This window comes from Zeugodacus cucurbitae, chromosome 2 (assembly GCF_028554725.1).
Source record: "Zeugodacus cucurbitae isolate PBARC_wt_2022May chromosome 2, idZeuCucr1.2, whole genome shotgun sequence".
In the NCBI taxonomy this organism is placed as follows: Eukaryota; Metazoa; Arthropoda; class Insecta; order Diptera; family Tephritidae; genus Zeugodacus; species Zeugodacus cucurbitae.
The window spans coordinates 57,431,379-57,459,081 of NC_071667.1; the positions used below are offsets into that span (position 1 = coordinate 57,431,379).

Consider the following 27,703-nt stretch of genomic DNA (forward strand, 5'->3'; position numbering starts at 1 on the left):
TTTTGATTGTTTTTAATAAAAATATTTAATTTACAAAATTTGAGAAAAAATTTTATTGTCTTAATAAATAGTGCAATATCTTTAAAATATTATCCAAAAATTACATATCAAACCGAGTAAATATCTAAGAGATATACCCTTTGGATCTTCCGCCAATCAGGGGCACGTTAATACGACTGTAAAACTTTAAATGCATATATGTATGTATCTCAAAACTCACTTTTTCAAGTTGATGGACACGATATCTCAAAAAGTTATGAAGTTATGAATGATTTTGTTCAAATTTTGCACACATCTTTGAAATAACATTATCTAGTTACAAAGGATATTTTAAATTGTTGTTATAACTATTTTTTCGAGACAATATATGCCGAAAATTTGTCAAAAAAAGCGAGTTTTTGTTGGTTTAAAGTTTGTCAAAATAATTATTGTAATACAATGGAACTTCCATAACTCGAAGTTCTTCGTAAATCGAACTCTTGAATTGGCAAGAGAAGTCAAATTTCATAGAATTTTCCTTCTATAAATCGAACTTTTCGACCAGGACATAATTCAAAAAATACAATTTTACTATCGAGGCAGAATTTTAGAAGAGTTCCTATATTCGTATGGAGTCGAACAAAAAATATGATATTGCACTTATATATTGCATAAATCATGTAACAAAGGCGTGGGATACAGATGTCAAGAGCCAAGCAATAGCAAAGAGCAACCAACAAAATTACAGAAAACATCTTTTATCGTATGAACATAAAACTTTAAGCGAAGTAACTATATAAAACAGTGTATAAATCTATATTTTCCAGCTTTTTGAAAAATTTTATGTTTTAATGAAAATTCTATAACTCGAGGTCTCTCTAACTCGAAGATTTTTGTGGATTATGGTGATTCGAGTTAGAGAAGTTCCCCTATATTTTCTTTTTTCGTTCGTTCATTAACTAGATTTATCCATATACTATCGAGATATTTTTGAGTTATGATGTCCACCGCAAGACCTTTTTTTTTGGACACCCAGTGGGAGATGAGTTGCCAACGGCAGAGTTTTCGGAAATTTTAAATACAAATTTCACTCAATACTGTTTAAACATGTATCTTTAATGCGATAAATTGTTTAAATGAAATATATGATGTATTTATATATAATATAAAAAAAAAAGTTAAAAAATACCCCTGTTTTTAGCCTTTGATACCCACCTAACATTTTAAAGATTATGTATGTATGTGATTGGCGTTGCAACCGTTTAGCCGGTTATAGCCGAATCGACGATAGTGCGCCACCTCTCTCTCTCCTTCGCAGTTCGGCGCCAGTTGGAGATCCCAGGTGTAACCAGGTCGCTCTCCACCTGGTCCCTCCAACGGAGTGGAGGCCTTCTCTTTCCTCGGCTTCCTACGGCGGGTACTGCATCGAACACTTTCAGGGCTGGAGCGTTTTCGTCCATTCGGACAACATGACCTAGCCAGCGTAGCCGCTGTCTTTTTATTCGCTGAACTATGTCAATGTCGTCGTATAACTCGTACAGCTCATCGTTCCATCGTCTGCGGTATTCGCCGTTGCCAATGTTCTGAGGACCATAAATCTTGAGCAAAATTTTCCTTTTCGAAAACTCCTAGTGTCGTCTTATCGGATGTTGACATCGTCCAAGCTTCTGCACCGTAAAGCAGGACGGGAATGATAAGCGACTTGTAGAGCTTGATTTTGGTTCGTCGAGAGAGGACTTTACTGTTCAATTGCTTACTCAGTCCAAAGTAGCACCTGTTGGCAAGAGTTATTCTGCGCTAGATTTCGAGGCTGACATTGTTCGTGCTGTTGATGCTGGTTCCCAGGTATACGAAATTATCTACGACCTCGAAGTTATGACTGTCAACAGTGACGTGGGAGCCAAGACCCGAATGCGCCGACTGTTTGCTTGATGACAGGAGATATTCCGTCTTGTCCTCATTCACCTCCAGACCCATTCGCTTCGCCTCCTTATCCATGCGGGAAAAAGCAGAACATACGGCGCGGTTGTTGCTTCCGATGATATCTTATCGATGATAGCCAGCAAAGAGTGAGTTCGCGCGCTGCTCCGACATGCACACTTGTATTAAATTACATGTATCAATTTTCTATGCTTCGCTCTTATCGATGTTCTTATCGCTTATCGCAGCTCCGACATGCACGCAGCCTTACACAGCCGTATTAGTTTTGCGGGGATACCAAATTCAGACATCGCGGCATAAAGGCAGCTTCTTTTCGTGCTGTCGAAAGCAGCTTTAAAATCGACAAAAAGGTGGTGTGTGTCGATCCTCTTTTCACTGGTCTTCTCCAAGATTTGACGCATGGTGAATATCTGGTCAGTTGTCGATTTTCCCGGTCTAAAGCCACACTGATAAGGTCCAATCAGTTTTTTGACGGTGGGCTTTAGTCTTTCACACAGTACGCTCGATAGAACCTTGTATGCGATATTTAGGAGGCTGATCCCACGGTAATTGGCGCAGATTGTGGGATCTCCCTTTTTATGGATTGGGCAGAGCACACTGAGATACCAATCGCCAGGCATGCTTTCTTCCGACCATATTCTGCAAAGAAGCTGATGCATGCACCTTATCAGTTCTTCGCCGCCGTATTTGAATAGATTATACAAGTTAATATTCAAAGACAAACATCACAGGTACAACAAGGTGTATAATTATCAAAAAGGCTTGAAGGAATCACTCCAAATGATTAATTTATTCTGCATAACTAAAGGGTGATTTTTTAAGAGCTTGATAACTTTTTAAAAAAAAAAAACGCATAAAATTTGCAAAATCTCATCGGTTCTTTATTTGAAACGTTAGATTGGTTCATGACATTTACTTTTTGAAGATAATTTCATTTAAATGTTGACCGCGGCTGCGTCTTAGGTGGTCCATTCGGAAAGTCCAATTTTGGGCAACTTTTTCGAGCATTTCGGCCGGAATAGCCCGAATTTCTTCGGAAATGTTGTCTTCCAAAGCTGGAATAGTTGCTGGTTTATTTCTGTAGACTTTAGACTTGACGTAGCCCCACAAAAAATAGTCTAAAGGCGTTAAATCGCATGATCTTGGTGGCCAACTTACGGGTCCATTTCTTGAGATGAATTGTTCTCCGAAGTTTTCCCTCAAAATGGCCATAGAATCGCGAGCTGTGTGGCATGTAGCGCCATCTTGTTGAAACCACATGTCAACCAAGTTCAGTTCTTCCATTTTTGGCAACAAAAAGTTTGTTAGCATCGAACGATAGCGATCGCCATTCACCGTAACGTTGCGTCCAACAGCATCTTTGAAAAAATACGGTCCAATGATTCCACCAGCGTACAAACCACACCAAACAGTGCATTTTTCGGGATGCATGGGCAGTTCTTGAACGGCTTCTGGTTGCTCTTCACCCCAAATGCGGCAATTTTGCTTATTTACGTAGCCATTCAACCAGAAATGAGCCTCATCGCTGAACAAAATTTGTCGATAAAAAAGCGGATTTTCTGCCAACTTTTCTAGGGCCCATTCACTGAAAATTCGACGTTGTGGCAGATCGTTCGTCTATTCATGATGAAATGTCAAAGCATACTGAGCATCTTTCTCTTTGACACCATGTCTGAAATCCCACGTGATCTGTCAAATACTAATGCATGAAAATCCTAACCTCAAAAAAATCACCCGTTAGTATTACAGTAGCATGCCGTGACATGTCATTAAACACATTAACAAAATATTATTGGTAAACTGTTCAACGAATTGTTTAAATGCATTCACCTCGGCGGATTCAAAATTTCATCTGATTTGCATTAAACAAATTGTGTTTCCATTAATTTGACAACTCTTTCAAATGTTTTGTCTGCCAATAGTTAATAGTTTATAAACTAATTAATTATTTTCAATTGATTGATTGATTATAGCTTCATTTTCTTGTCTTACATTTTTATTATTATTGCTATTTTATTTCTATCATAAATATTATTTAATTAACTATATATAAATGTTAAATCCATTAATTAATATTACAAGCATTAATTCATATTAAATAAGCAATATACGAGGTTGGTTAGATAGTTCACTGACATTTCGAATTTCACCGGGCAGTACTAGTCCCTTTAATAATTTCTTGGCTGTCAGTAATTTTGAATATAGTTGAGCTTTGGAGATTTAATAAATAGATGTCAGGTAGTCTTTGGTGAGTTCACGAAATCACTCGACATTTTTGCGAGCAACTTCGGGAAATAAACTCTTTCTCAAAACGGTTTTAGAAAACCTCTAATGAACAATTGACTGGTATTTTGAGATAAATCGGTCGAGGAGTCAGAGGAGTTCAGTTGTAAATCCGGAAACCGAAAATCAGAGTACGGAGTTAGTCCAAGTGGTTACTTAACGGACTGTATTTGGAGAAAGGAAACGTAATTTCTTTAAGGCGAGAAGTTGCTATGATGAGAGTTATTTTTCTGATTTATTGCTAATAAAATAACTAACAAATAGGAACTTTGAAAGCGGTATAATGTGATCATCAAATTAGAAAAATTTTGGAAGAAATTTAGATAAAAAAGTGTACTTTGTCACGGACTTATCGCACCAACCATATCCACCATATCCACCATATCAATAGCCTCCTCTTCAAATAACGACACTTTATCTTCCCATACCACTAATTTATTAATTTCTTAATTATTTCGGTGTAAACGTATAGTTATTGTTAATGTATCTCCGGGGGTCACAAGCACACACTTATCAAAAATGCATTTTCACCTCACAGCACAGCGCGTTAATTTGTTATGACAAAAATTAATCACTTCCCAAGTGTACGAAACGCTCGAAGACGTGCTTGCAGTGGAAGTTGAAGCAATCTACAGTCAAATTTACATATTTGGATTATTACCGTAGCAAACGCTCGAAGAAATATGCCACCATGAATTTACATAAAGCGAGTTAGCGCAATGCTTGGCGTGAACATGTCCGAAATACAATGGATAATAGACAATTGGCGTGAGAAAGTCGAAAACCCGTTTCAATGCGTTAATGTCACCGGTCGAAGATTTATAACTTACTTAAGTTAGTAACTAAGTTTTGGTTGATTATTGGAAGTTGCAAAAATTTTCTTTTTTCCTTTCGTGATTTTTGCAAACTGAATTAATTTATGCCGTTGAGAAATGGTGCATGGTTTCATTAATCACACAATTTTTACTTAATTAATAATGATAATAAATGTTTTCAATGATAGCGTTTGGACTTGTAGGATTTAAATGAATTAGTTTGGGTTTAAATAAGTTAGGTTAGGTTAAGTTGGGTTTAATTTTAATGGCTGTTGATCGAACAATAGATCTCACTTAGTGATTTCAGTCATATATCGAAGACACTCATGAGAGAATGTTAATTATAAACTGATTTTGGAAAATCTGAAAAGCAAAAATTACATGGTTTTCGATGTGAAGTTGGGTTATTTTAATGAAATGTGGGGAACTGGTTTCAAATTATCACTTTTACAAAAAAAAACTTTCTCGAGTTTTTTTTTAATTAAAAAAAAGACGAGGTCTTATATATAACTGTTAACATTTTGAAAAGACGGTGCCTTATATAGATATAATTGTTAAAATATCGAAAATATTGTTTAAATACCAATTAATATCACTCCGATTGATCTCAATCACACCTTTCTTCGTCGGATCTGCTGATATATACCAAAATATATGAGTTTTATGATTAAGAAAATTGCTTAATTTCACTGAACCACACATTTCCATTGTGTACTAACATAATCCAACCTATAATCTGCTGAAAGTAGTGGTAACTGATTATTAAGCAAATTTCTACACAAGCGCCAACAAACTGATTTCGTATTTAACATTACAATACACCTTAAAATATTGCATATACCAGACCTATGTATGAATATATGTGTGTTCAGTTTAATAAAAGAGCCACGTCGCCCATTAAGCGCCATTGAATGCGACCGCCTTGACAGTGGGAGCCATAAAGCCGCGCACTCAATAAATCAATAGAGCACACTTTTTTTTTATATGGAGGCTTTGTTTAGATAATATGTACTATTATTAAATATTTGAAACATTTTACAAAACAACCATTGAGTCGAATACAATGCCAGCTTGAGAGAGTTAGGCGCCCGGATAAAGTTCGAGAAAGAGAGAGAGAGTTATTGCATTGAGAGCTTTATTGTTTGAGTCCACAATTGTGGATTTTTGCATAAATATATAAGACTGTGCGTATTGTTGTTGTTGGTTTTTCTTAAAATACATTTTTGCATAGCTTTGCAACGTCTGTCGAAATCTATTGTTAAATCCAGTTCAATTCAATGAATTGTCAAAGCGACCTTTAAAGAAGAGAGTGGATCTGTCAATATGGCACACTTATTTATAATCACATAGCTGATTAGAGCATAATGGCATAGCTGTGCAAATTAGTTTTTGCAAACAACCAATTTAATTTACTCGTTGCCCTTTACTTTAACTTGAACTATTTTACAATTACACCATGCAACATAACATATAACAAAATATCAACAAGAAAACATAAACCGTCAAGAGACACTATATCCAAGACTATATGCTCACTTAATTTGGTAAGATATATCACATATTAAACGATTTAAAGGGTATTAAGCGTATTTTTAGGGGGTACGTATTTTTGAAAATCTTATAATTAGGTATATGGTAGCTAGGGGAAGTTATGACCCGATTTTAACCATTTTTGGTACAGAGAACCACTATTAGAAGAAACAGAACAGAAATTTTCTACAAGTGATACAGTGTTTGTGAAAAGTTTATCTTCCTTGATGAACGAATCAGATAGAATTTAAAATTGAGTTACATGCGAAGTAGGCGTGGTTGTGAATTGATTTCACCCATATTTCATCCGTCATCAGTGTGTCAAGAAAATATTATATTTTCTATTTTTATACTCTCGCAACAAAGTTGCTACGAGAGTATTATAGTTTTGTCCACATAACGGTACTACCTTATACAGTCCAAAAATGGAGGAAATCGGATTGTAACCACGCCCACCTCCCATACAAAGGTTATGTTGATAACTACTAAAAGTGGGTTAACTCACTAACAAAAAACGCCAGAAACACTAAATTTCACATAAAAAATGGCAGATGGAAGCTACACTCAGATTTTTTTACAAAATGGAAAATGGGCGTGGCGTCGCCCACTTATGGGTCAAAAACCATATCTCAGGAACTACTTGACCGATTTCAATGAAACTTGGTTTGTAGTAGTTTCCTTACATCCCAATGATATGTTGTGAAAATAGGCCAAATCGCTTCACAACCTCGCCTACTTCCTATATACCAGAACTTTGAAGATGATCTGAAGCGTTTACTTTACAATATATAAAGTAAGCACTAGTGAAGATATCGATGCAGAACTTTACACAAATATTACGTTTATAGTGTGGCAACCCCATTCTAAAAATCGCCGAAATCGGACCATAGGTTTTCAAGGCCCCATATATCGAACATTAGAACCTCGGTGCTTCTAACCTAATATAACCTAATATTAGGGTTTTCAATGGACTTTATACAATATATATGACGAATATGTGGGTCAAATTGTGTATTATATTAATAAAGTTAAATAAATAAATTGCGAGAGTATAAAATTTTCGGTTACATCCGATCTTAGCCCTTCCTTACTTGTTTTTTTTTTTTTTGATTTGAGTGCAGCCATTTCTTCTGTTAAATTAAGTGTTTCTGATGTTTTTCGTTAGTGAGTTAACGCATTTTTAGTAATTTTCAACATAATCTTTGTATGGTAGGAGGGCGTGATTATTATCCGATTACACCTATTTTCAAAGTTTGGTTTATATAGCTTTATTTATTTGCAAGATATATACATAAAACCTATTTGGTGGCGGGGCCACGCCCACTTAAAAAATGGCATAAAATTTCATAGTATGATCCTCTGTATAAAATTTTAGTTTTATAACTGTATTTATGGCAGTTTATAAGTTATAAGGGTAGCAAGGAATATGTGTACCGAGTTTCCGTAAGATATCTAAATTTGTACTCAAGTTATCGCTGGCACGGACAGACATCCGGATTTCGAATCCACTCCTCATCCTGACCATTTATATAATATATATGTTTATGACCTCATTCTTCATTATTTTCATCAGTATCGATGTCGATATCGCAATGTCGCAAATACATATACCTAGAAGTAAATCAATACTATGTAAATCAGTTAAAAGAATTCTTAAAGTATTCGAGTGAAAGATTTCTGTGCTTATGGGTATCAGTAATATCAGTAATCGACAAATCTGAAAGTATATTATTCAACATAGTATTATCGTGTTAGTAAACTAGTGAAGAACGAAAGCTACTAATCATAGAAGAAGAATATAAGATGGGGCTTTTTAGAACAAGGAGTTTCGAATTAGTTACAACATGAGATGCAAAGAAATTACTGGCGCAATAGAACAAAATCCCTTAAACTGTTGTTGTGGTATTTAAAACGAAGAAGAATACTTGAATTCATTTAAAGCTTAAATTAAAAAAATTAAAGTCTCTAACTAGTTGCAATGAACATATGATTACACATCTAGATTTAAATTTACTTCCATTAGTCATCGCTGACTCCACATTCCAATCCAATCAGCTAAAAAAGCACGCATCAACTATTTCCATATCTTTAGCACATAGTACTGTTATAGCACTCAAACGAAATCTTTGCACTGTTCCCTTTCTCAAAGTGCCCTCTCTCTTTTTTGATAATAGCTTATCTATAAATCAGATGGTTTGACATTTATAAAAATAAAATGTGCATGCGAAAGTATTGAAATTGATTTTGATTATATCTACTTATTGTTGCTAATTTTAGCAAAGCAGTGCGAAAGGTGCGCATTATCTACAAAAATATTTGCAACAAATCGAGGCTTTATAATTGGACCACTATTGTCTGGTCCATATACACCCATACGAGTATGTATGTATGTGTGTGACTAAAATATGGTGATTTTCTCGGCGACAGTCTAATTTGTAATACCTTTTATGCGCAGCATATTGTCATTGTAATCATATATTGTTTGTGTTGTTGTTGCTGTTGTTATGATTATAGGTTACGCTATTATTATTGGCTGCCTGAAGTATGTTGCATATGCTTACGCGCCGTAAGATGCGTAGTCGTTGCCACCAAACAACCGTTGGCGCACCAGACTGTCACTGTTCACTGTCACTTTAGTTTTGACGTTCATTTTGTTATGCATTCAGCTGTCTGCTAGTGAATGTTAAGGTTTATGTTAGTATAAAAGGCAAGAGCTGGCAGCAGGTTGTTAACAGTCCAACTCGAGTGGTCATCTTTTAAAGTCAACCGTTCAACCAACTTAACTTAAGCATCCAACTAAGCGACAATATGAAGATCTTTGTGGTACGTGGCAGTGAAATAGAAATATATGTGATTTAGTGCTGTTTAGATTTTTTAAAGTTTTTTATTTTTTAATTTTTTTGATTAATTGTGTTAATACTGAAAAATACTGAAAAGTTGATAATAGAAGATATAAAACAATTGTACTTTCTAATAGAAATACTAATATGTTACCGTTAGTGGCATTTCGAAGTGAATACACAAATAGAAAGTAACCTATAAATCATATTTTTGCAACAATTGGATTCAATTCACCTACTCACTTGTGAATAATCATCATATTATTGATCAGTTAACAAATAAGAGATATTACTAATGTTAATTACTAACATTTTGAAGTTAAAATAGTAACTCAATCATATGCTGAGTACGCACTTGGTGGTCCGCAGGTTCGAATCCCGGGCAAAGAAAATAAATAAGTTTAAAAAAAAGTCTCGTAAACTCTCGGCAAAGCAATTTAAAGCCAAATGGAAACCTTCTGACAGCAAAAGAAATATACTCCTCCATTGAATTATGTTCAAAAAGTTTCATAACACGAAAAAATAAATAAATTTCATTCACAAAGCAAAGGTGTAAGCGGCAAATTATCATTACAATTGATAAAATTGAACAATAGCGTATATTTCGTCAAACTTTGCATTAAGAAATGCCCACTGAACTCCCGTCCACAATAAATTACAAACCTGTTTAACACATTTTTCGTACAGTAAAGTAGAAAAACTAAAAGCTTTTAAACAATTTTAAAATCCGTCAAAACAATTTGAAAATATACGAAATTCACCCTAACCTCACAAAGCAATCTATATTTACTTCATTTCTAACCAAATTTACAGACTCTTTCGCTGACACTGGCCGCACTGGCATCCGCTGATATTTCGCTCCGCAATGGTTATAATTACAATGTGCAACAACAACCGCTGTTTAACGATCAGCAACAGCCATTGCTTGCACAGCTACTCAACTCACTACCCCAACAGCAGCAGCAGCCACAACATCTACCTGGTAGCATTAACAATCCAATGCAAATTACACAACCCAGTCAACAATATCTGCCACAACAGCGACGACCCTTGCCACCACAACAACCTTTGCAGTCACTACCACTACAACAACCCTTGCAGTCACTACCACCACAACAACAACTCGTACGTTTACCACAAAACTCTGCAGTATTGCCACCACAAGGATTGCCAATGCCATCTAACTTCCCCTCACAAGCAAACTTTCAGGTGCCAATTGCACCAGTGAGCGCTATCAAGCAATCACGTCGCTTGCGTCAACGTGTTAAGGTGCCAAAGAAGGCTATAGTCACTAAGAATTTCTTCATACACTCCGCACCCGAAGAGAATGAGGAAGAGATTCAAGATGAAATCAATCAATTGGCCGCGCAACCACGCAAACATTACAATGTGTTGTTCGTGAAGACACCTGCACAAACTAGCAAGGCTGCTGCTGTCAACTTGGCCAAGGCGCTGAAGGAGGAGAAGACTGTTGTCTATGTGTTGTCGAAGAAGACTTCTGCCGCTGACTTGCAGGATGCCATACAAGAGGCACCACAACACATCAACAAACCCGAAGTGTTCTTCATTAAATACCGTACACCTGAGGAGGCAGCCAATGCACAACGTCAAATTCAATCGCAATACGACAGTTTGGGCGGTACTTCCACCATTACCGATGAGGGTTTGGCGCCAGTCACTTCGGTTGTGGGCTCACTTGATGCACCCGAGGAGGAGGATATCGAAGACGAACAACAGTTGGTACAACAACAGCAGGCCGGTCAAGATGGTCAATACGAAGATCAATTCCAGAATACCATCAATGGCCCAAACAACGGTCAGTACTTGCCACCACTGAATCAGTACTAAAGATCTTCATTTTGCCACAATGAATGCTTCATGTTTTAGTTGTTATGAATTTATGTGAGTGTTTAAGATATCATTACATAACTTTCGTTTGTTAAACTAGTTTTAAGTTTGTAGAAAATTAAGTTCCCCTTTTGCAAATAAAAGATACCCTTCCTATTGAAAAAATGATTATGAGTAGTTTAATAATTTGGAGTGGAATATTTGTTATAATATATTGAGTACCTAATTTTGGAGGCAGAAGTTTATTCAAAGGTTAAGTAATTACCTGGCAGACGGCTATCGACACTGCTAAGTAGCACTTTCTCAAGATTGTTGCTCATTGCTGGCTTTATCCATACTTATCAAACTCATTAGATGCATATAATCAAGTTATGATTTGAACATCAAGGAGAGATGTATTTCTTGTATCAAAAATAATATATATATAATATACTTCTCTACACAAGCGCTTGTGCAACATTTCCTCTTGGCTGCTCCGAAGCACTTTCCACTTGTGAATACGAGTATTCTTTAAAACAAAACACTCATTGATATAATATTATATATACTTGCAATATAAAGCACTCTAAAACACCTTACTTGTGATAAAACACTGCAATTTATAGCTTTTAATACAAAATTCACAATTTTAATTTTACTCCGACGTGTCGGAAACGAATATGCGACGTTTGAAATGACGGCGGAAGCTGGGCAATGCAACTAGAAAAACAGTGCTACCAGTGCGTTTGGAAATAATTTATGATGTGCAAACTAATTATTGTAATAGATTATTCTAGCACTAAATTCAGTTGTAGACGGAGACCTTTTTGGAATAGTTTGAAATGATTAAAATACATAAAAAATCATTATTAACAAGAGTTTATCTGGTATTCTTTAATTTAAAAATATAAATATATTGTTTTTAAGTCAAGTTAATTGCTTTCGTTAGCGTAACTGATATTTTTGTAATAGATTATTTTCAGTTTTTCTCTATTCAATAAGTTTGTATGCTGTAACTTAGAAAGCGTTGAACAACATATATTTTATTTTGTAAATAAGAACCAAAAACTTTAATTTAGTTTAAATTCTTGTTTAAAAACAATTTTGCTAGATACACGGTTGGCAACACTCTAACTTTGTCCGGGGTATTGCACCATCTAGCGTAGACGGAAGCATAATTTTACTGTTCTGCAAGGGAAATACTGTATAAATAACAAACTTAATGTTTAATATAATTCAGAAAAAATAAAAAGAAATAAATAATCATGTTATTATCGTTTATCTCTACCGCAGAAGGAAATGAAGACACATTTTTTTTAAACTGGGAAACAATTTCTATTCTATTCAATTCACGCTTTTAAATAACGAAAAAATTCATTAGTCTGTGATTAATATTAATTATACTAATTATAAAATATTTAAATTTTTATGAAAGCTTATTTATTTTACATTTAATTAATTAATTTAATTTATATTATAAAACTATTACAATATATTTTACGATTAAAATATAAGTTATGTATTTAAATACGAATGAAAAAAAATTACATTTCTATAAACTTTTTTTTAAATATATAAATTTAATGCAAAAACTTACTATCTGGCAATACACACGCAACCCTATGCATCACTCAGTTTCCTTCGCCATTTCAATTGTCGTGCAAAAGTTTTCGACGCGCTCGTGTGAAATTTCTGAAAATTGTGGTTTTTTCATTAAAAATTATACAGATTAAGTGTTTTGTGGTAAATATTGATACAGTGAGTGTTTTTAAAGAAAATGCAAATGCATAGCTTGTGTTCTATTAAGTTAACTGCTAAATAAGCTCCATAATGCATATGAGTGCACTGCGCAGGCAGAGTGACAAGTTTATATACGTGTTTTTGCGTGTAAAAATCGTAAATATTGCCTAAATGATGGAATAAATGCTGGCTTATGGTATGACTTTGAAGGTAATCTACGAAAATGGTGAGTCTTTTTAAGTATTCTATAAGATTTTTGCTATTAAACATTTCTTACGAAAGCTTCAGCAGCGAAGCGACAGCGCTGCTTTGCTTATTGACAATGATTGGCTTCAAAATGTTTTTACTTGTTCATACGAAGTGGAAGCCAACAGTTTGAAGTGTACGGAACATTTATTTGTAAAAGTTGAATAGTTTGAATTGTATTGTAAATTTGAGCATATGAAATGAAGTTTTATTATTTTATTATATATTAAATTATATTTACTAATATTATATTAAACCGATTTGTTGTTCAATTTATTTGCAATTTTTATTTATTTATTATTTATTATCATTTTCCTTTAATCATATTAAATTTTAAGTCGTTGAGGAGAATGGGCACTAACGACATTTCTTGATTGTTGTTAGAGATGATCGCAGATCGTCTAAAGGATTTAAATGAAGTGACAATGCCAATCAAGAATTAAATTTTGTTATATCTGTATTGATCAACTGCAAAGTATAATGGAGCCCCGACTTTATTTACATTTCGACCGAGGTCAATGATCTTTGGCCGGGGTTTGTTTAAATTTTCGCCAAAGTCCAATACCTTTGGTCGGTTTTTTTACATTTTGGGGGGGTGACGTGGGGTAGGATTTCGTGTTGAGGGTAACGTGGGATGATGTTTATTTTCATTTTGAAGAGTCATGTGAGATAAGTTTTGTTTAGATTTAGAGGGTACAAGTTTTTTAGGGGTCTCGTGGGAAAGGTTATTTTAAATTTCAGGGGGTCTCATTGGGTCAATTTTGTTTAAATTTTGGGAGGTTATACGGGGTTATGTTTGCTTAAATTTTGAGAGTCACGTGGTTTAAGTATTCTTTACACTTTGGCGTTCAGGTGTCGGCAAGTTTGTTTACTTTTTAGAGGAGCGTTTGGGATGAGGTCAGTTAACATTTTGAGGCGTCATGTGAGATCAGTTTTGTTTACAATTTGAGAGGTCAGGTGAGATCAGCTTAGAATTTTATTTGGGATAAATGCACATATTTAATTGTTGACATATAGAATTCTTCCATTTCAATTGGAAAGTGAAATGGTTCGAAAGCGCACTGCGATTCGCCATATACAATTGAAATATATAAGGTCAGATATTAACCACTTGGAATGGTATTTTCGAAAATACGTGTTCATTAATCTGAAAATATTAACAATTTTTTTTATTAAGAGTCATGGTGGTATCATTGGTATGATCAAAGTCCTGACCGATTTCATCACTATATATGTATATACCGGATTTAGAACCTGTTTCCGCCATATTTAAGTAAAAACACAGCTTGTCCTCAAAAAAAAAAACGTATAACGCCCGATAATAACGTAAATCATTATAGTAGGATGCTACGGAAATTCCTGGATCGATTTCAAAAATGTTTGTCACCAAGCTACATTAGATACAAGATTATCTGTCTGAATATCCGAGAGATTTACCGCTATTTTGGGGTACCCGAATTAACCCACGATTACCATATGGTAACGCAAAAATTATCCCTATCTTTTCATAAATAACTTGAAAATTTCGCTTTAAAACTACAAACTACGATGAACAGACTTTATTTTCGTGATCAGGCGGTCAAAATACATACTTAGGTGTATTTCATATCAGAAAACTCTGAAACGTAAAAAGTTCTGGGCAGTACCGGGTTAAGCGATGCCACACCTCCAATATAAATGCTGCATGTTTTGTTCTGATATATTCACTGGTGCTTCATACATATTTTGTAAAGGGAACGATCAGATGGAATTCAAACTTTTGTTACATGGGAAGTAGGCGTAGTTGTAAAACCATTTCTCTAGAAATTTTTTATTATTAAACTTTAAATTAATTAATAAATAACAAACAAATAAAGTAGCAATGACTTGACATCTTTTTCCACTTAGCAACATGAAAAAAACTGTTACACTTTAACACATTAACTAAACTAAAAAACTATCTATAAACAGAGTCTATAACCCCTTTCAAAGTGAGTGCATAACGCATTGCACATATTAATGTAAATTTACCAGACATTCTTTTCTTCACAGCAGGCTTCTTGTGCCTCGCCTGCATAAAAGTCAATGGCGAGGTAGTGATAAGCACACCACAAGAGCCCTTAACTTCACTTTTATTACTTTACCGTAATACCCAAAGTTCTAATTTTGTGCTATAAAAGTGTAAACTATTTGACAAATCAAGCATTCCAGTTACCGCAACACAAACAAAATGTATCAGTGCAAGACAATCGGTTTACTGGCACTCCAGTTGGCTCTAGTCGCTATCGTCAGTGGCCGAATTATAACAAAGGACGAGAATGAAGTTATTTATCCGCCACAAACAAATCCACGCATTGTCGGTGGCGTAGCAGCACCCGATGGACTGGCACCCTATCAAATTTCCATGCAGAATTTGCGCGGTCGTCACTTCTGTGGCGGTGCCATCATCGACGAGCGCTGGATCATCACCGCCTCACATTGTGTGTCTGGTGCAACTGCCACGAAAATACAAATCCTCACTGGTGCACAAAATCTGAAGAACAACACTGGCAAAATCTACTATCCCGACCGCATTGTCATGCACTCGAACTACAATCATCCACCGTACGCCAACGATATTGCGCTCTTGCATCTGAACGACTCCATCGTCTACGATGAACACACACAGGCAGTGAAGTATGCTTACGAGCCGCTAAAGAAGGACGATGAGCTGGTGCTTACCGGTTGGGGTTCCATGGCTTTGGGTGGCTCCACACCGGATGTTCTACAAACACTGACTGTCCGCGTGGTGCCATATGAGGAGTGCCGCGCTGCACACACTGACAACCTGTCGAGCTACGTGGATGTGGGTCACTTGTGCACCTTCAATGATAACGGTAAAGGTGCTTGTCATGGCGATTCAGGTGGTCCGCTGGTGCACAACGGCACTTTAGTCGCTTTGGTGAATTGGGGATTGCCCTGCGCCAAGGGTTATCCTGATGTGCATGCCAGTGTGGCTTACTATCACGATTTCATACGTACTCATCTGTCCACACCTGCAGAGGGAGAAGCTACTGAGATTTGAGCATTGAGGCAAGGAAACAAGTGGAAATGAAAAAAATTATTGAAATACACAAAAAAAAGAATAGAATCATAAATAAATACTATAAAATTGTCTTCAAAGCAAATTGATAATTTTTTAATTGGCAAATAGTTTACGATGGCTAAATACATAGTGCTTTTAAACCATTAGAGCTCCAAAAAGTATGCAACGTATTTTTACTTTGTTAAAAACAAACACCCAGCAGGAAAAAGGAGTTAGTGCCTTGTGCTCTATTGATAACAGCCACATGGAGGGTTCTATAAATTTTAATCCGACTCCGAATGGCTAAGTGGATATTATAAAAAGCTTCTCATGGCAGCAATATGCTCGTGTTATTGCTATACTCTCTACGTTTTCTACAAATATTTAAAACTGATCCGAATATGGATCCGCCTTATATCTCCTCTATATTACTTCTCTATTTCACTTCTCAAATCCAATCATTTCTGTTTCGGAGGGATATACTTCGTCCCTCTTAAAAATAGAGTTTCATAATTTTTTTCTACTTGATCCAAGTTCTCTTGTAGTTTAGTCCCCCTAACATTTCCTCAGATAAATAAATCGTATAATTTTTAAGAAGTACCACACTTCGCCTTCTTCCCATTTAAATAGTTTGCACTTTCCCTCAACAACACGCCACTTGAGACCAAAGTGTGGGAATACTTTATCTTTAGTTTTTTTTCTATTCAGATTCGGTACAAGCATATTTATTTGATCCCGTAAACAAGTGGAAATCTTTGAACTGAAAATAAAACTTTATTAGGTTTTGTTTTTATTTAAATGTAATTAATATTGCTTATCGTTTTTTTGTTTATATCGCATTTTAAACGTTAGGTGGGCATGAAACATTTATGATAAGCAGCGCTACCTGTATGTAAACACGCGTGTACACTTTAGTGACTAAGTACATAGTAAATTGATAATATTCAAACCAAAATAGAATTATATAAAATAATATAAGAAAGGCATGGCTGTCCATTAGTCGATAAAAATTATTTACTCAAAAGAGTTGGTTTATAATTAATCAGAACTGAAAATATAAGCAGACAGATAGTAAAAATATTATTATTATTGTTATTTCGACAAGGCAAAGTCCACAAAATAGACAACATTCAGGTGCTTCCCGCCAATATTATTTTTAGTATTTTGTTATATTTTGATAAATTTCATTAAAAGATAATTTGTTTTGTTTTTCCTGATGCAGCTATGAATGTATCTTTAGTGTAAATACGATGTACGACAATTCAAGAATTCGAGCACGAAATATTTTTTCTCAAACTGGAGAATGTTCTATTCTTGTCACTAAAGCAGGTGATGTAGTATTGAAATTGAAAAAGATAAATCAGCATATTTGGGCGAAGTAGATCCCAGCTCAGCATAATGCATATCTAATATAGACCTAGAATAATAAATATATAGATATAGACTCTTTAAAGATTTATTTACATAATATAGATCCTTCATAATATCCCAAGGGGAGTGGACAACGGCATCTGATTAGAGCACAATAGTGGTTGGGACCATAGAATATAATTTAGAAATCGGTAACAAATTGTTCAAAGTGGAAGCCATTTACAATATCATTGCTTGCCCGATAATCAGGAACGCGTTTTCGGATCCATAAATGTCATAAGCCGTCGAATGGAAATTGCTTTAATCAGAAAATATGATCCAACTTCTTCAATAAACCTAATATTTTCAATACTGATAATGTGATTTTTATCGTTTCAAGAAACTATAGTTCCCAGTAGCCATAAAGCTGATCGAATTAGTTCGCTAAAGGCTTTAGGGGATTGGGTTGAATTGAATAAGCTCTGCGACGTAATAAAATCCACCAGAACAAACAAAGAAATCAATTCAATTCACGACGTGCCGTTCAATCCTAAAAAGCAACGAGAAAAAAAATGTTGATGGAGGTCCTTCTTTCGAATAAAACTGTGAAATATTCGACCCTTTAGATCTGCTGGTAAACAGAAAAAATGTAAGCTGCTGCTATGAACAGAATTGGATAGTTATAAAATATTTACCCTTTCAAGACCAGCAGGTGCTGACGGGTTAATTCAGGTCCACAGTTATCGCTTCAACTCCAATTGGGTAAAACGCTGCAAGCCCTTTTATTGTCTTTTAAAATAACATAGAACAACTCGAGATTACACCTGATATCAAGAATACCATCGCCAGAATAGTCGACAATATCTGAACGAAAAATACCTGGATTCATACTATACCAAGGATAGTAAATTTATCAGTGTTCTTATATTCGATGAAAGTCCTGGATGTTATTGGTTTTTTCGGTAAAATCCTATTTGTTTACTTATTTCAAGACGATATATATTCAATGCATTTTAACAGATTTCAATACCATATAGAGCTAGTTTTAAAAGTAACCGACCTAAAAGAACCTACCTTAAGGTAATAGACTAAGCTAACTCGAAAGGAAATATTTCGCGTTACAGTATTTATAGAATCTTACACTTTATTATTGTTTGTTTTCCAAAAACATTGTGGGAAATGACCGAAAGATACATAAAGGTAAAAATGAAGTGAACCCCTGACTTTTCTATGATTTAACATGGTCTATTTTACAAATATTTCAGTAACAACAACTTACATAAGTAAAAACAAAGAAAGCTTATTTTTCAATCAAAAATATTCAATTTAATAACTCAGAACACAGTTTCTGTGAGCAAAGTTTTGTGTAAAAAACTAGAAACTAATATATAACTATTAAGTATTTGTTCGCGAATGGCATTTCCTTTATGTTTCTGCAAATCCAGCAACATCTCCGTACACTTCCACACTTAACAAGCGTTCTTGCCCTCAATGGTACTGACAATCCAGTCATGATAGTAGGCCACACTGGCAAAGGTGTCGGGATAACCCAAAGCGCATGGTTCGCCACCGTTGACAATACCAACTTGCACGTTATTGGCATCGACCAATGGACCGCCAGAATCGTAGCTGCAAGAGCCTTTACCATCCTTGGTCGATGTACAAATATGTCCAACGCCAACGAATTTCTTGTTGCGCACCGACTTCACGCAAGTTTGGTAATCCATATACTTCAAACTCACTTTATTCAGTTTGTTCACGGCATTACCCCAAGCTCTAATGCTACCCCAACCGCTGAGCAACAAACTATCACCATCCTTCAGGGTATTGCTCGTAGCCAACTGTATTGGTTGCGTAAATTTGTCGTAGACAATGGGTGTGCTGAGACGCACCAAGGCAATATCATTGTGATACATCGGCTTATTGTAGAGACAATGTATTTTGACGTCATCCACTAAGTATTCACCGCCAGGCTTATTCCATTCGACTGTGCCAGTGACGATCTTCAAGTACTTCTTGGGCCAATCCATGCAATGGCCAGCTGTTAAGATCCATTCCGGTGCGATAATGGAGCCACCGCACACATGCTCGCCGAATGTGTTTTGTATGGACACCTGGTAGGGTAATTCGCCTTTCACCACCTCGTTACCGCCGACAATGCGACCTTCGATCGGTACATTGTTTGGTGCCGCGTCAATGACACGCGCTTCACAATTTGTCCATAGCGCTAGAACGCTCACAAATAATACTGCTACTTTATACATTTTCTGTCACTTCAATTCACTTGTGTTTACTTTAAGGTAACTCGAACTAGTTTGATTTAAAACAGTGGGATACTTTCACTTTTATAGCTAACATGTGGACTAAATTCACCGACTGCTGATAAGGGATGTACTACTGTGTGCGCGACTTTGATAATTTCTTGCGGAAGCATGCTCGCTAACGAAAAACCTACTCACTTTCTTATCGCATTCTACGGATTTCCAACGAAACGGAACGTGGCGCCAGCGGTGGTGGGGGGTACGAAGTGAGGTCATCGTTTCTATCGGCGCTAGGTAGTAGTACACACACAGTGTGTAGTTGATATGACTCTACCTTTCCTTTTAATCGCTTAGCCAACTGATATAATCTCTAATGATTAAGATTTGGTAAAGGCAATAATTAATAGACAGCTATTGGTTAGTCATAATATTTATAAATTGGGTAATGACTAGGCGCTTTAAAACATTGCAGAAAATCACATAATACTTAGTAAATAACGTATGTTAGAACACGTTGCTTTCCGCTGGACTTTGTATCGTTTGTTTATATGGGAAGGTAGACGTAATAATTTTTCGCTTTAAATCACTCCAAAATTGATTTCAAGTACTGATTGGTTTAATTTCAAATTAGCGCGCTGGCATTACTTTTAAATATATGATCACACGATAAGTAGATTTTAAGATGTCTGGAATACGAAGCGATTAGTTAAAGTAGACTTGATTGTCGGAGTTTTATTCGTATTCGTTCGTGTGCATGGTATAGAAACAACACACCCACTCGAAATTAATTTCGTCAAATTTCAATATCTCAGTAGCACCACCTTTGGAATTTATAAGAAGTTGTGAAACTCCTTAGTAACAATTAGCCAAGAGGATTCCCCATTAAATAACAGAGAGAAAGAGAGGGAGCAGATTAATACCCCACAAGTTAAATCTGCACATATTATCTACAGAGCTGTAGCATTTGCGTACATAGATCTGAATACAGTTAGGCTCAACCCACACCGGATTAGTCAAGACGTACATATTTTCTTGTCTGACACGAAAACATCCCATAGCTTCATATGTGACAAACCACACCGAACAAGACGAGACAAATACGCAGGCTCCTTTGTTGTCGGTTAGAGCAAAATGCGTTTTTGTGTCTTATTAGTCAAAGACGTTTTTGACTAATTCGGTGTGGGTTGAGCCTTAGTCTTCATTTGAATTTTAATTAGATGCCTTGTTTCTCTCAAGTATAAGTGTTCTCAGATTCAATGGCTATCTTCACGATTCCAAGGCCGAAATGAGATATCGATATTTTCTGATGTTTTGTTCGATGAGAGAGGAATATCTGACTGTTGTGGATTCGATGTGTCGGAAGTGAGTTATTGTAGTGATAAGAGCATTATGACCCAAATACAGTGTCTATTTGATTGTAGGTGAAGGTTCTTCCAATTATCTTGATTTTTGACTAGCAAAACTGTCTGACGCAATCTGTAAAATCTATTTTGAATTAGTATGGGGTGATATACCGATCACGGTAATTACTTGTTAAGGTCTTATATTCCTACTGGGAGTTATAAAAAGTTGGACCTTGACATCAAATTCACATCAGACAATATTTATAGAATAAAAAAAGTTGTATTTTCTATTGCCAGCCCTGAAATGATAATGATCAAGAATAGCAAAATAGAAAATCACGTTGCTTCATATTTTCCGTTTTAAAATATTATATATTTTGAAGAACGCATAACATTGTCCAAATATTTTTAGACGAAGATGTGATTTTAGTTGAAAATCTTTAGATCGCAGTTATATATCATTAATGATATCAGAATATCAATTCCAATTACTTACAAGGCACCAATTTAGTTTTCTTGACCCATAAGACAGCTCCCTTTCTGCCCATTTCTAAAAATTTCCATAATAATAAAAAAGTTTATCTAGCCTTTAAAATCTTGCAAATTTTGCCTTATCATTTAGTCTGTAACTTTTTTTTTGCGCCAGACGAGCAATGGTCACGTACTTCTATTACTTGCACGTTAACTTTATAGGCACGCTTCTATCTAGACACCCCTGCCCTAGTCGCTATGTGTTCCCAATCAGTTCATGGTATATAGTACAGTATTCTCCATTTAAACATACTTTGCAAAATTGAAGAACTTATATTTAGTTAGCGAATGAATCATATAATTCATAAATCTTGGATTTAGTTAGTTTTATCGCGGTAATGCTACTTGAGTAGAAGAAAAGTGTTTTGGAGTTTAACTATTTTTTTTTACGTTACGTTAGAATTTACGTCGAAATAGCCTTTCAATTCAATATGTTTTCGACTGATTCAAATAAAGCGGCGAAAACTGTATATTTATAAGTTAAGACACAGTACAAAGTCCATTGAATAGGCCTATCAATATTTGTTCCACATTGAATACACGAATATATTTAAAAAGCAGTATACATACATAACAATATATATATTTACAACCCATGAAATGAAACTACAAAGCAATTAGTTCAGGTTTTATTCAAATCCACCAACAGTTGTAGATTCTAGAGTATCACTTTTTATATTTATGAACCACTTCTACTTTAAGTTTGCCTACAGCCATTTATAGTTGAGCGTATCCAATCGGCATAAAATGACAATTTGGCAAACACATCGGGAAAACCGCGTCCACATGGTACACCCCAATTGCCGATACCAACCAGTTGACCTTGCTCATTGACCAACGGTCCGCCGGTATCGCCATGACAAGCGCCCTCACCATTGCGTGAAGTGGTACACAAGTGACCCATATCCACATCTTCCGAATTGCTATATGCACTGCGACACTGCGCATAAGGCAAGTACTTCACTTTTAACTGCTTCAGGGCATTCGGATAAGCACCGCCTTCCGTTGCGCTGCCCCAACCGGTCATTGTGAGTGTTTCACCCGCCACCAATTCGTCCTCATCGGCGATGGTGATGTTCTTGGTCTTGTCATCATAAGCGATCAATGTGCTCAGCTTTAAGAGCGCGATATCATTGTGATATAACGGTTTGTCGAAATTACAGTGTACAATGATCTCCGATACATCGTACTGCCAGGCCAAACCCATCCAATCATTGGTGCTGGTCACCACTTTGACCCAGCTCTTTTGCAGTCCACTGACACAACTTGCCGCCGTCACCACAAAGCGATCGTGTATTATCGCGCCACCGCAAAAGTGATTGCCGTAAATGTTTTGTAAAGTCACCTGCCAGGGTGCAGATGCTTCGACTGCCTCCTGACCGCCAATAATGCGTCCGCTTGCACTAGCATCACGATTGTTTAAGTTGGGTCGTGTGTTGCGATAACGTAATCCCTCGTACGGTTCACCGCGCATACGTAGCGCTGAGCTGCAAGTAAAGGCTACGGCCAAAATGGCGAGTAATATCTTGCGCTTCGCAAAAGAACACATTTTGTTGTGAGTTATTGGTTTGATATCCAAATAACATCTATTCTAAGTTTGGATATTACTTAAAATTTTATATTATCGTTATTACGAATACCATATATCTGGTATTTCTTATCTTAAAGTTATTTTTATGATATGTTATTGCCCACCGATAATATCGTTATTATCAAGTATTGATATCACAAATGAGTTTGGATAAGAATTATTAAAGGGAGCTTAAAGTAGTTTGTGCCATAAACTCATTGAACTTAAACTTGATGGGCGGCATTTGAAAATTTTGCTAATCTTTGTAGGCCTTAAGTTCAATGGCTGTGGGGAATGGAAAAATTCCAATAAAAGTATTTAGTGTTTGTGGGCACTCACGAGAGAGCTAGAGAGAGTTAATACCTCTGGTAAACTAAGCGATTGGTATTGACTGAGGCAAGGCTATATATTTAGGTATCAGACCATTACTATTATTTTGCCATTAAATATCATTAAAGACCAACTTAAACAACCACCTATCCACTATAACAGATAAGGTACGGAATTAAGTGGGAGAGATGTTCACTAAAAATTGGGGTCTCGGTAAACTTTACGGCCAACTATGGCAGTGTCTCAATATGTCTCTGCAATTCTAATGACAGTCAGTTCAACAATATTTAAATTGATACGGATTTCTTCTAAATAAGGGTTTTAACTTGGATAATCTGAGCTTGTTTGAACCACACTAACATCGCCTGCAATAATTGATATCCTAAACAAACTAAGTGGGAGAGTATTTTACTAAAAATTGAGGTCTGGGTAAACTTTGCGATTATTATCTCGGCCTACAATGGCAGCCTATCAAGATGTCTCTGCAATTATAATGAGTTCTACAATATCTGAATTGATATGGATTTTTTCTAAATAAGGGCTTTACCTTGGATTATCTCTCGCTGTTTGAAACACATTAACATTTGTCGGACACTCAATCGTTGTATGTACATCGGACCCTTGACGTCAATGTCAAAAGCACAATCAACATATTCTTTCTCTTTTTAAATTACGTTTTGGGTGTCAGTACTCAATCACTAGTAGATAAAAATCTCTAGGTGCCTCGTATAATTGGATTAACCTTAGCATGATCTTAATCTTTTTTGTCTAGACCTGATAATAACTTTAATCACCGAGAATATTTATTCAGTGTTTAGATTCCGATAGATTGTGTCAATGGCAGGCACTGATTTCTTATTAACAAATAGAGTTTTCTACACCAACTGTATTCGCTACAGCAACAGCAAAAATAAGAATAAATATTTTCGAGTACAGTAGAATCCCGATTATCCGATTCAAATAAAACCAGGGATATTCCGGGTAATCGAAAATAAGAAAAAAAAGAAATATCAAGTGAAGTCAGGTCCTTCTCCACCTGGTCTTCCAACGGAGTCGAAGTTTTCATCTTCCTCGGCTTCTATCGGCGGGGTACTGCATCGAACACTTTCAAACCGGGAGTGCTTTCGTCCGTTCGAACGACATGACCTACATGACAACAACCGCGTCTTCCATTGTTCTGAGGACCATAAATCTTCCTCTGGAAAACTCCTAGTGCCTTCTCATCGGATGTTCACAACGTCCACGCTACTGCACCAGAAAGTAGGGCGGGAATGATAAGCGACTTGTAGAGTTTGATTTTGGCTCGTCGAGAGAAGACTTTACTTTTCAATTGTCTACTCAGTCCAAAGTAGCACCTGTTGGCAAGAGTGATTCTGCGTTGGATTTCCAGGCTGACATTGTTAGTGCTGTTAATGCAGGTTCCAAGATAGACGAAATTTTCTAAAACTTCAAAGTTGACTTTCAATAGTGACGTGGGAGCCTAGGCATGAATGCGCTGACGGTTTGCTTGATGACAGGAGATATTTCATGAGATAGTACTGTTCAATTCAATTCAATTAAATTGGCGAATAGAGCCGAGACGAACACGTTCGGATAATCGATGTTCGGATAAGGGATTCTACTGTATATATATTTTTCTTTTTTTCTTCATGAAATGTAATGAGCCTTGCTTGTAAAAAAAAAATATGTCTAAAACTCAAAATCATTCCGATGAACACAGGATATATAACAACTAAGATAAAAGGTATTCCAATTATGAGCTATATCAATAAAAAATTGGGTCAGTACTATTTAATTTGTTATAGACTTATGAAAATCTATCCATATATATATACCTTTATACTACCAATTAGTACACTAACAGCTTTGATAGTGTTACTAGTACTAGAAAGCATATTAGCTGCGCGTCGAAGATAAAAATTACAACAAATTATATTACGCTATAATGTAGAATGGCTATATTTATGGATTAGGGCATGTATCTGCGCATTAGCGAAAAGTCATAAAATACTCACAACTCTTCCGAAAAGCACCGTGACCAACAGTGTTAGCTTTCACAATTCATTTTAATAATAAAATGACGTGGCAAGACTACTTTCAAACAAATTAAAAAATATTATTGTTCATCATAATGATAAAATATTGACTTATCATCTACAGCTTATCGGCTAGACTCAGCTGAAATTCAATATAACTGTCTCACTTTGGCAAAGGCCGACTATTGCTTGGACATTTTATGAGATTCCAAAGCGCAAAAATACAAAAAAATTTAAATTTATACAAGCTCGATAGACTCATTATCCTTACTTTATATGATACCTGTTATGGGTGCAATAAACGTATTCGCTTTAAAGTGGGGCCGCATTTAGCATTTTATTGTTGGTAATTCCTACATTACTGGTTTGTTGTACGTGCTACGTGAGTCCATAAAAATTTGGGTTAAATATCTGACCATAAATATAGGTGCAAGTATATATAGGTGTGAATCGTAAACGATAAAAAATGTTTTATTTTCAAAACAATGCACCCCGATGAACCCGGTCACAGGCCATTTGCTTATGGTCTGCATGAAACCCCGCATATAAAACGCAATTTCCAAAGTCACAAGTCATATTTGTATTGTGTTGAGACCAGTAGCTGGTGGTTGTGGTAAAAGTGTTGCATACAAGTGAAGTGTCGTGTGAATAGAATGTGGCAACCACATTATACGAACGTTGCATACGTGCTACTCTTCGCACTTTGTCTCAGTATTTGTGTTGAATACACACAAGCCATACGCATACCAACGGAGCTTCGAAATTATAATGACAATAAAAGTAATGGCACATCAATTAACGGGCGCATCGTGGGCGGTGTAGTGGCCGCAGAGAGTGCCGCACCCTATCAAGTGCTAATCAAAACCGTCTGGGATTCGCATGTGTGTGGTGGTGCTATCATATCGGAGCGTTGGATACTCACAGCCGGCCATTGCATGGAAGATTTTCCAATCGAATCATTGCGGATTGTTGTTGGCACGAATACGTGGAGCAAATCGGGTGTAACATTCCGTCCGGAGCTCGCCTATCGTCATTGCCGTCAAGATATGCCAATGTATCAGAATGATATTGCCGTGGTGCGTCTGAACGGCACTATACAATTTAATAATGTCACACAACCGATTGAGTTGCATACGCAACCGCTTAAAGCTGGCGATCTGGTCACAATGACCGGCTGGGGTAGTCCACTTTTGAATTCGCCTAATACCGAGCTGCTGCAAACGCAAAACTTTACCGTTGTCTCTAGAGAGGAGTGTTTGGAGCGTTGGGAGCATCATACGGGTGTTGGTTATGGTCACATTTGCACATTCAGTAAAAAGGGTGAAGGCGCCTGCAATGGCGATTCGGGCGGTCCTATTGTGTATGAGGGGAAATTAGTTGGTCTGGTCAATTGGGGTGCACCCTGTGCGATGGGCAAGCCGGATATGCATGCGAGTGTCATTTATTATCGGGACTTCATTGAACGTTCGTTGGAGCAATGTACGCGTCAGCGGTCGTAAAGGAGTTGTTGCAACGCGATGTGACTGTGATTTTTTGGGACTTTAAGAATGCAATAAAATAAACTTATTTATTTATAAAAACAATAAAATATAATAGTTATTTATTTAAAAAGATTGACATGCTTGAATGAAAATTGGTTTTACTTTATCAATATTGTTTGTTTCTATTTCTTCTGAGGTTGCATTTTTATAAAATCAATAAAATATAATAGTTATTTATTTAAAAAGATTGACACGCTAAGTTTAGTTTGGTTCACATATTTGTGAGGATGCTTGAATGTAATTTTTTTTCTTTCAATATACATTTATTTACTGAATCTGCTCTTTAAAGCCTAACAATAAGTTATAAAATCTTAAAACTAACTAAAAACTAGACAAGCTCAACCAGGTGATTAAGTTGTTTTGGTGAAACGTTGCTCTTTAGTGTGCTGGCATATCTCTTCTTTTTAGACGTGATTGATTACAGGATTGTATTAAAGCATTAGCCAATGGGTTTGGGTGATCACGGAGTTTAGATATATATTTCAATCTGCTGTCCT

The 27,703-nt window shown here is 36.0% G+C and overlaps 5 protein-coding genes across 5 annotated transcripts; 3 read left to right on the plus strand and 2 right to left on the minus strand.

Moving 5' to 3' along the window:
- Nucleotides 1-9,211: 9,211 nt before the first annotated feature.
- On the plus strand, nt 9,212-11,402 carry LOC105209547 (uncharacterized). Its single transcript, XM_011179984.3, has 2 exons — nt 9,212-9,371; nt 10,202-11,402. The coding sequence occupies exons 1-2, from the start codon at nt 9,357-9,359 to the stop codon at nt 11,234-11,236; spliced, it is 1,050 nt and encodes a 349-aa protein (XP_011178286.1). The 5' UTR covers nt 9,212-9,356; the 3' UTR covers nt 11,237-11,402.
- Nucleotides 11,403-15,370: 3,968 nt separating this feature from the next.
- LOC105209549 (chymotrypsin-1) lies at nt 15,371-16,314 on the plus strand. Its single transcript, XM_011179987.3, has one exon. The coding sequence runs from the start codon at nt 15,411-15,413 to the stop codon at nt 16,242-16,244; it is 834 nt and encodes a 277-aa protein (XP_011178289.1). The 5' UTR covers nt 15,371-15,410; the 3' UTR covers nt 16,245-16,314.
- A 2,580-nt stretch (nt 16,315-18,894) lies between these two features.
- LOC105209550 (chymotrypsin-2) lies at nt 18,895-19,927 on the minus strand. The gene has a single exon (XM_011179988.3). The coding sequence runs from the start codon at nt 19,856-19,858 to the stop codon at nt 19,064-19,066; it is 795 nt and encodes a 264-aa protein (XP_011178290.1). The 5' UTR covers nt 19,859-19,927; the 3' UTR covers nt 18,895-19,063.
- Nucleotides 19,928-22,278: 2,351 nt separating this feature from the next.
- Nucleotides 22,279-23,339, minus strand: LOC105209551 (chymotrypsin-2). The gene has a single exon (XM_011179989.3). It carries the CDS (start codon nt 23,276-23,278, stop codon nt 22,427-22,429), a length of 852 nt encoding a protein of 283 aa, XP_011178291.1. The 5' UTR covers nt 23,279-23,339; the 3' UTR covers nt 22,279-22,426.
- Nucleotides 23,340-26,219: 2,880 nt separating this feature from the next.
- LOC105209552 (chymotrypsin-1) lies at nt 26,220-27,276 on the plus strand. The gene has a single exon (XM_011179991.3). It carries the CDS (start codon nt 26,319-26,321, stop codon nt 27,162-27,164), a length of 846 nt encoding a protein of 281 aa, XP_011178293.2. The 5' UTR covers nt 26,220-26,318; the 3' UTR covers nt 27,165-27,276.
- Nucleotides 27,277-27,703: the final 427 nt, after the last annotated feature.